The sequence below is a fragment of the Penaeus monodon genome, chromosome 4, assembly GCF_015228065.2.
Source record: "Penaeus monodon isolate SGIC_2016 chromosome 4, NSTDA_Pmon_1, whole genome shotgun sequence".
Classification (NCBI taxonomy): domain Eukaryota; kingdom Metazoa; phylum Arthropoda; class Malacostraca; order Decapoda; family Penaeidae; genus Penaeus; species Penaeus monodon.
Genome location: NC_051389.1, coordinates 5,035,309 through 5,045,308, shown reverse-complemented (window position 1 = coordinate 5,045,308; position 10,000 = coordinate 5,035,309). Strand labels below are relative to the sequence as shown.

At 32.6% G+C, this 10,000-nt stretch overlaps 2 protein-coding genes across 9 annotated transcripts in view; one reads left to right on the top strand and one right to left on the bottom strand.

Annotated features, from left to right (window-relative positions):
- The window catches only part of LOC119569024, a 6,204-nt gene extending 2,261 nt beyond the window's left edge, over nt 1-3,943 (top strand). For 2 of the 3 annotated variants that reach the window (XM_037917385.1, XM_037917383.1), the window contains exons 4-6: nt 1-128; nt 645-904; nt 1,812-2,234. The exon at nt 1-128 is cut by the window's left edge and continues 37 nt beyond it. In XM_037917385.1, coding sequence (XP_037773313.1) covers nt 1-128; nt 645-904; nt 1,812-2,234 — 811 coding nt within the window. Of the gene's footprint in view, nt 129-644; nt 905-1,811 lie in introns of all 3 variants that reach the window. The other variant, XM_037917389.1, reaches the window with a different exon arrangement.
- The window catches only part of LOC119568966 (glycoprotein 3-alpha-L-fucosyltransferase A-like), a 70,681-nt gene continuing 64,346 nt past the window's right edge, over nt 3,666-10,000 (bottom strand). For all 6 annotated transcript variants that reach the window (XM_037917361.1, XM_037917348.1, XM_037917369.1 and 3 more), the window contains one exon: nt 3,666-9,406. In XM_037917361.1, the coding sequence (XP_037773289.1) occupies nt 9,208-9,406 (199 nt within the window). In that variant the 3' untranslated portion in view covers nt 3,666-9,207. The remainder of the gene's footprint in view (nt 9,407-10,000) is intronic.

Sequence of the window (10,000 nt, the reverse complement as noted above, 5' to 3'; positions counted from 1 at the left end):
CGTTGAGCTAGAGAACGCAACTTCTGACATACAAGCAAGTGATGCCGATGTCCCTCTTATTGAAGCCCGGTTTGAGGCAAAAGACGATCACAGTTATGGAAATGAGATGCATGCACCTGCATCTTTAGGTAGGCGATAGAGGATGTATCAAAGATTGTGATTTATCTATGTGGTTTTACTGTTTTACTGTAGTTGGTGTTGATGTTTATTACAGAAAAGAGCTAAAATACTAAATATTTGTTTTTACAATATCAGAGGAGTAGGTTTCGAAGTAGGGGTCGTAAAGGAAAGGAAATTATAAAGACGTGAATATTTTGGTTTAAAGATCCATATTGTATAGATGCAGTATGAAAAGCCTCAGAAAAAGATAGAAAAGAAAAAAAAGAAAAGAGGAAAACAGAATAGAATAGAATAAAGGAAGAAAAAGGAGTAGGTGAAGAAGAACTGCTGACCTAGAAATGTAATGGATGTAAATTAATTTTCCAATAAAGTATTTGTTATCTTCTCCAAAGAAAGGATTTATGCCAAAAAAGAGTGTATATAAGAATTTCATTTTACTACAGCTCATGCATGATTATCTATGAAGATAATCAAATGATCAATTTGATGAAAAAAGTATATGAATATATATATATATTTTTCAGATCATGTAATGTGGAGTGATGATGCTGTATTTTACTTGTGTGAGAGAGTGAGACACCACCACAATGAACTTGCAAAAAGTGAAGGAAATAAATTTACAATGAGAAATATCCTAGAAGCTGTATATAAGGATATGAGAGAAAGAAATTATAGCTTTACAAGTGCACAGGTTGAGACTAAGTGGTACACTCTTAACACAGTTTACATGAGAAATCTGAAGAAGATGATGAGCAAGGAAACAGTAAGATGGAAGTTTTTTGATGTAAGTGGTATTAAGGGACATTTATGTATGGTTGTTTATATGTATATATATGTATATTATATATATGTATATATATGTGTATGATATGTATATGTATATGGTATATGTATATTTATAATGTTATTATATGTATATTATATATATATATGTATATGTTATTTATTATATATATATGATATATATTATATATATATATGATATATATGTGTGTGTGTTGTGTGTGTGTGTATGTGTGTGTGTATATATAATATATATATATATATATATATATATATATATATAATATTATATATATATATATATATATATATATATATATTGTTTATGTATTATATATATAAGTTGTGTGTGTATACATATATATATATATTATATATATATTTATATATTATAATATTATATATTTGAGTGTTATTATATATTATATATATTAATATTATATATATATATATCATATATATCGAATACATATATACAATCATTATAATCATATACTAGTCATATATAAATATATAATATATATATATACATCACATATATATATCTATATATCATCATCTATTAATTCATATATCATATTATATACATATATTTCATATCTAAGTATATACTAAATCGATTTCAGCTATCATAACAACACCACATACTACAAACACACACAACACAAAACCACTAATACACACAACAACCACACACACACACAAACACACAACACAACAAACACACAACACACACACACCACAGACACACACACACACCACACACACACACACACGCACACGCATGCACACACACACACCCACACACACACACACACACACACACACACACACACACACACACACACACAGGATAGACAGATTTTAGTACTGATAGCACAATAATCATAACTAATTCACCTTTTCAGGTTATGAATGATCTCATTCATATTACATCTAAGTCAAAATCTCAACAGAGTGCCAGGTCTTCCCTTAAACAGTCAATATCTTGTGAAGAGTCACTACCTACCACACATGGAAAAGATGTAGAAATTCAAAGAATTGCCCTTGAAGATGAAAAGGACCTCAAAATTGATAAACTGATCGCAGCCCGAGAACAGTGTCTATCGAGAGTGGATGGTCAGTTTACTCAAGCACATGAACTTGAGAAAGCAAGGTTTGAGAATGAAAAGGTTGTAAGGGCTGAAGTGTCTCAACTCAGTAAGGATGTTTCCGTGTTAAAGAAGATATGTGTCGAGCAGTTGAAGGTACAGAAGAATACGGAAAAGCTAGTTGAAAGGATAGCTATAGCCCTGGAAAGTTTTATTGAGAAGAGTTCAAAATCAGAATAATGGATAGTACTGGGATCATAATTTGATTTATATTTTTGTATGTAGGTTTTTTTTTTTTTTTTTTTTTTGCATTATTATTGCTACTATTTTTTTATTGAAAAGTAAAAGGCAATTATGAAGTTGATTACCATTTTCTTCCTTTGGCTGCTTGATTTACAGGGTTGTCATTGCTGATTATCTATCTCCATTTGACCCTGTTCTCTGCATCTTTGTCCAACCAACTGTCAACCCTAACCATATCCACAAACATCTCTTTGCCTTCCTATCTCCTGCTTGGTGTTATCACCTCACTATTTTTCTTCCACTATATCCTGCATCTCACTTCATCCTTGCCTCTCACTCTGTCTTTGGAAAAATCTATCTGCACTCTTATATATTAATTTCTAATGTACCTAAAATCATATCCTCACCTGTGCTACAACTAACTCTACCATCTGTCATCAGTGCCTCCAAGTTGCACAGCAGATGGTCCCACTACAATTTGGTAAACTTTCCCCTTCCTTTTGCAGATACAGTGCTATTCTAATATAAATTATTCTTGCCACTCTATCCCACCTGCTTTCACTCTCCTTTTCTCTTCATGCAGACCACCATCTGGTGCTATCTAACTATGCTCTCTCTGCTATCATTTTACATTTTTCTGTGTCCTTCAGGTTGTACCAGCTGCATAGGATATAGTCTATCATCATACATCTTCCTCCTCTTTTATAAATGTTATGCTGTGGTCCTCCTTGTTGAATTGCTTTTTCATTTCCAAATGAGAGTAAAAAAACGACAACTGTAACTTTCTGTGGATTAATTAAATTGTGTAATTTCTAGCTTTCCTAGGGTTGTCATGTATTACAGATCTTTATGCAAATATGGATCAGGTATGCCTTGAAAATTGTTTTAATTAATAACTGAATACATTTTTACAATCACCTTTTCCTTACCCTTCTTCTGTACCACCTCCTCCTCCTCTCATGTGTTTAATATAGTTCTTTGCATTTCATTATGAGAATAAAAACTATGTGGAATTCAGGGGGAATGTGTGATGGAAACTGCTACATTCCCTTCTAAGATAACAGAGGCTATTTTATTCTGTGTATTATGATTTCTGAATTTTCAAGGATATTATCTTAATATCATCATTGCAAGGTTTCACTTTACCTTGGTAAAATGTCAGATGAAGAGCTTTAAAAGCATGATTTAAAATTGCCATTGTTTGCTCATACAACTTTCACATTTCCACATTAATTGGTCAAATTAAGACACAATGTGATTATAGTGTTGCAGATATTTAATCAGAGTTTGAAATGCTGTCTGATTATTTTTTTCCTTTTTTAATTCATGTTAGTCTGCACCAGAATATAATTATTTAAATTAATCAGGTAATGTAAGGATAATATTACAAACAAAGGTTCTTCTATGGTGATGAATACAAAGCTGAAGTTTCATTTACTACATTTTATTATGTACAAATCATACATATTTTCTAAATATTGATAAGTTAAAACACATTGCCACACTGCCACACAAACAATACAAAGCACATAAAATAATAATAATAAAAAAAAATCATTCACTGTAAAAATAATGCCACAACTCTGAATACGTCATAAAGAAAGAAAGATAGAAAGGAAGATATATTTGTGCTGATATTTAAACTTTTTTGACATATACTATTTTCAAAATTAATAAAATACCAAACTTTCTGCATCAGTGCATTCTAATATTTGAACAAACTAACGAAGAATCAATAAAGTCATAAAGATTTCCCAACACAAGAAGAAAAAGTATATAATCTAAACAAGATTGAAGCCATGGGAAGAAAAACGTTACTCCCATAACATATATCAGCGAGCACCAAATTTATTAGAAAAATGTGAGCCAAAAGTGCAACCCCTGTCAGGACCCCGTACCCTGAGTTATCATTAACCAAAGGTGGAAATATCAACTATTGACTGTGATGTTATAATGAGCAACTGAAGTTAAGATCAGTCATACTAAAGAGGATTTTCTGCTAATAAACATTACAACAATCTATTATCATTGATACAAGAAGCAATGGTTATAGTTATCTAAATATAGAGGAAAAAAAGACTGAATAGATACAATTATGTTATTCCTAATATCAGAAAATGGCATTAAATGAAAGTGATGTGATTTTTTAAAATATATTTCTTGGTCTAGTTCTGCAGCACATGTTCACCCATGTACTGCAGTGTCTTTGGAAACATAATACCTATCAGTTATAAAACTTCTAAATTAAAGTTGGCAATCAAAACACACATGGAAATCTGACACACAGAATAAGAATGTAGTGACTGCACCATATAATCATATCCCCACACATGTATTACCAACTAGGACAGAAATACCAATAGATTCGGAATCATATTGGAAAACAGTAATGTCTGAACATGAAGGACCCAGTTAGACAATGCTACATAATAGTAAACACCCAAAAATGGTATAAATAATGACTCAGAATTGCAGAACTGAGCCTTTCCCTCATCTTGTCAAATAAAACAAGGAAACAAAATAAAAGTTTAAAACTTTTACCTCAGCAGTGAGTGTTACTACTATATTACTCATAAGCAATGTGAATTGAGTTGAACTATTCTTTTCTAGATCTATTAATTTTTAAAATTTGCTAAGGATGCAGAGACTAATTGAAAACAAATAGCCTACAATGCAAACAGCTTAAAAGATTTGGGTATATTATGCCAATAGAAGCTCAAGGATGGCAATGCTTGCAATCTATTACTATCTGAAGAGGAATGTCCTTTTTTTCACTGTTGTCATGTCTCGGAAATGGATGAGACCTTACAATGATTAAGAGGAAGAAGAAGAAGAAAAAAAAGATGGTGGACTGTCAATATAACAAGTGTTAATGTGTAACAAAGCAGGAGATAGGTAGTTCGGGCATACAAAGATCTTTCAATCTTCGTTTCCAAATCATTTAAGATTAAGTACAAAAATACATAACTTTTTTTTTCTTTTTACACCCCAACATATTCAATATAAAATAATACAAATAAATTACAAAAAACTAAAACTCTAAATGGAATGCATTTTCTGAGATAAGGAAGATTAAAAAACAAACACTTTTAGGGTACCCTTATCTGGGAAAGAATCATGAGGAAAGGGAAAATATAACAGCGAGAAAACCTGAGCTAACAGAATCATGTGCTGTCCTGGTTTCCTGGTTTTCTCTTCCTTCTATACCTTGAGACTACACATGAAGATCCATAAAACATGCCAAAGCTAATGACAACTGCCAGAGTTCAATACAAAATCCCTGTATGGTACATTTATGCTATGACATCCATTAATAAACAGCAGCTTTGCTAAAGTTATATTATCAAGCTTTAAGACTTTCTCTGTAATATTTTCATCAATGAAAATGCTATGCATCCTTTCTGTTTGCTGTGATAAGAAATGCATGAAGTGATATGAAGAACAGGATTTTCACCTTCTCATTTTAAACTCTGCCAGGAATGTCAATGAATATACCTACATGAATTGACAGACATGCCCATATTGAAGCTATATGAGGTCACACATGTTCAAAAGGTGTTCTTAGACCAACTGTCCAAAATGTGTTCATTTAATGTTTTGTTGGTTAAATTTTCATCAATAACATAGGCATCAATATGCTCACATTTATGCACTACAGAGACATTAATGTGAACATACCTATGCTTTTGTTGCAGATGAAAATATTAAGCTAACAAATTATCTAATATATGCTTTTTCAGGCAATTGGTCTGTAAACATATTTGGACAAGCAAACTTTCATATAACCTTTGTTGTCAGTTAATTATATCTGCATACCGGTCACTGACTAACAATAAGCATTTATACCATAAACTTTATAATAAAAAATTCTATATCAATCAAAACCCTTACAAGGCATAGCCATCAAAATTATGACCATAGTAATAACAAAACCTCATAACACCCGAAAAACATTTAATGAAAAGAATTTTTAACATAACTGATTATTTATCTGTACCAGAGGGAGAAAAATCTGTATTCCATTTGTATGAATAAAAAGTTTCAGTATACATCATTCTAAATTTTAAATGAGTTAGTTGTTACACACCAACATTATCAATGATGGTCACTTTTATGGCAGGTATTGAAGCTTATAAGTCTCAAGTGTTGTTCATATTTTACCATATACTGGGTGGTATATGAACTCATTTCTTTAAAAAGGTATTCTAAGCTAACAAAATAAGCATTTTATCATAGAGAAATCACAGTATCTAAATAAAAAAATATTAGTTAAAATATAGGAAGAAAGAGGAACTAAAGATATTTGATTCAGTTTGGGGAACAGACTTGCTTCATTTCAAACACATACTTTTTCTATCATACCCTTCCTTCTGATTCATTCACTGTTATGGTTTTGGAAGTTCACATGTATGTGTATATGTACAGTAATTTACTGAAGTATTCAGAAATGACTTTGGTGGATCTCATATACTGTATATATATAAATACTTTTTTAGTGAAGAAAACCTGATTAGCTCACGCATACCTCACACAGGGTGAGATTTCACCACTGGGGTAATGTAAAAGATCGAGCTAAACATAGTTTTTCCTTAGCATCCATAAAATTATACTGAAATATTTCATGGTTCAGTATCTTGTGGATACATATATCAATAATAGTTTCAAGAAATGGTCTTATGTCACAACAGACTGCATTTTTTTAGATATAGAAAAAAAAAATCCAACTCCAAAAATCTGATAGCAATAGCTGGCTCTTCCACATCTACAAATGCAATATCACATTTATCTTGACTGATAGAAGTTGGACTCATATATAATCCCACGAAAAAATACTCTGGACTTTCAAATTAATACTAAAAGAATGTTCCTATCACTTATAAGAAAAACACAATCAGAATAAATAAATAAATGTTCTGTATACATCCTAGCAAACACATTATCACACTTGAATATAGGATCACTGGAATATGCCTCATGACAATTAGAAAAATCCTAAGCTTTTGGTGTGAGTGTGAATTAGCTTCCTTTAAACGACATCTGCATGAGAATGTTTATCTGTAAATGATAGATAGAGGAATACAGAAAAAATGAGTGAGTGAGTGTTAGTGTGAATGTGTGTTCGTGAGTGTGAGTGAGTGAGTGAGTGAGTGTGTGCTTGTGGAAATGCAACCATGAGAAAGATTATGCATGTAAGATGTTTTGAAAAATGAGTGTGAATGTGCATTTAAATCTTACATTCCCATGATAAAGCATAGTTTCAATCATACAAAAGGATCCCCTGACCTGATATACAATCATCAAAGACCATTAACTTGGTCTCATAAACACTACCACTAATTAAGACTGATATCACAGCGCATATAACATAACAAACGTGCAACAAATATTAAAGTCTGAATAAAATCTAGTGGAATAAAATTATGCCTGGTTTCAAGATTCTCAAAAAACAATGAGGGTGTATCATATAAATATTATGCAAGTTTTTAACCTCACACTGTTTAATAAATGCAATCTAATTAAGCTAAAACAAAGTCTAATCACAATAGCTCATATTCTGCCAATGTACATAAATGATTGAAAACTGAATAAAAGTTTAGCACTGTCAAGAGCCTAATTCTAAATACTGCAGCCTATTGTATCATCTGAGTTTCATGGAATATTACTGGTAAGTTATTTATAACAAACAGTAAAATTTCCTACTTGATATTAACAAAGAATGACCAACAAGAAAATTTATTACATTAACAGTGCACTGGAGCACTTTCAAGATTCACACAAAATGATGCACCTTCATATTAGAAGCTCACTATGTCATTACTATTATGTTATGCCATTACTGTTAAGTAGCTCAACAGTAATCAAGACAGTATACACAGGAGTAACATATTCATAAAAAAAAGGTGTGATGAATTCACCCTTCAAAGAGAAGGGGCTACAAGCTAAGCAGATATCTTGATTACAGCAGACTTTCTTTGGTCTATTGCATCACCTCTTTACTTCACGTGAAACTGGTGGACAATGCTGAAGTTGATGTTTGAGTGTTAACATAGTGCTAATCATACTGCCTATGAAATATAATATTGTATTAGACGAGTTTTCTTTAATGTCTGATTAATTTCCAAATATGCAGTACTTCTCTTAACAGATATGTTCAGTATATCCAGATTCATTCACAGAACACCTGCAAAAAAATAATTAATCTCTGGTACAACCAATATGCAAATGAATGCATTGTTTTCCACAACCAGAAAGGGTGAATCCCAACCCTGTAAAATGCCTTATATTTCATGGTTGTATCTGGAGAGCTCTTTCACCCAAAGAATTGTAGCATACCACATCCATTTTTTTAAATTATGACAATATATTCCCTTCCATTTCTATCAACTATCGGCCAACTCTTGAAGTTGTGCCAACACTGGCCTTTTCACATCACAAGTGAACAATCACTTTGAATCTCTATGTAACCGAAGTAGTCTCTTCAGAAGTGCTCTATCCAATTTTATGTACAATGAAAAATGTCTTTCCTTCTAGCACAATACCATATCTATACCCTTGCTGCACTGACAGGTGCTATTGCCAATGCAGCAATGTCTCCATTTATTCATGTATAGAAATTTAAAGGTCCACTGGGAAATTGATGAAGATGCATTTTCAATAGAAGTGTTCTTTTCTCTTTTTCTCAACCACGGAAAAATGACACATATCCAAGCCCATGGAATGATTTGGAACAGAAAACTGTGCAGAAACACTCACAAAAATTAAGTACACACATCCAGACAAATCCCTGTGCTGGAGTCATCATCCATATTGCTTGAAAAAAAAAAAGAAAAAAAAAAAGAAAAGAAAAAAAAATGCTACCCTGATACCAATTTTCCTTTGATGCACAGAAATCAAAGGTCGTCGTCGTCATCATCATCATCATCATCATCATCATCATTATCATTGCTTCTCCACTACTGCATCTCTACCCTCAGCCATCTCCTGCTTTTTTCTTATCTCCTTCATTTTTCAACTTATCATATTTTCTCCAAGATCCATTGATGCAGGTACCAGCGCCACGCCACCAGAGATTGACGTCCTCATAGTGCTGTTGATGGCCCTCGTCATGGAGCATGGAGCAGAGGCGACACATAAAGTACGTATTAATGAATTCACCTGTGCCCTTCCACCTGTTGAAAAATGAGTCAGCATTAACTCTGTGCACTTTTAATAGGCATTAACATATCTGACTTGTTGATGCAAATTTCTGTTGCCATGGAACAGTTACTTTAAAGTTTAGAGACAACATGCTGCATCCTTTGTCAATATGTATAATAAACATTACTGATTATATTGAAGGAGGTAAACTTATAAAAGGAAGTTATAACAACAGTAACGATGATTACATTTGCAACCGTGTGCTGTAATCATGAATTTAGCACAGTTCATTACTACTACATGATCTTTTCATTACTACTACTGATATATATATATATATATATATATATATATATATATATATAATATATATATATATATATATATAGAGAGAGAGAGAGAGAGAGAGAGAGAGAGAGAGAGAGAGAGAGAGAGAGAGAGAGAGGGGGGAGGAGGGAGGAGAGGGAGGAAGGGAGAGAGAGAGGGGGGGGAGAGGGAGGAGGGGGGAGAGAGGGGAGAGGAGAGGGGGGGAGGAGGGAGGGAGGAAGGAGGGAGGGAGGAGGGAGAAAGGGAGGGAGAGAGGGGAGAGGGAGAAGGGGGAGAGGGGGATATATATATATATATAT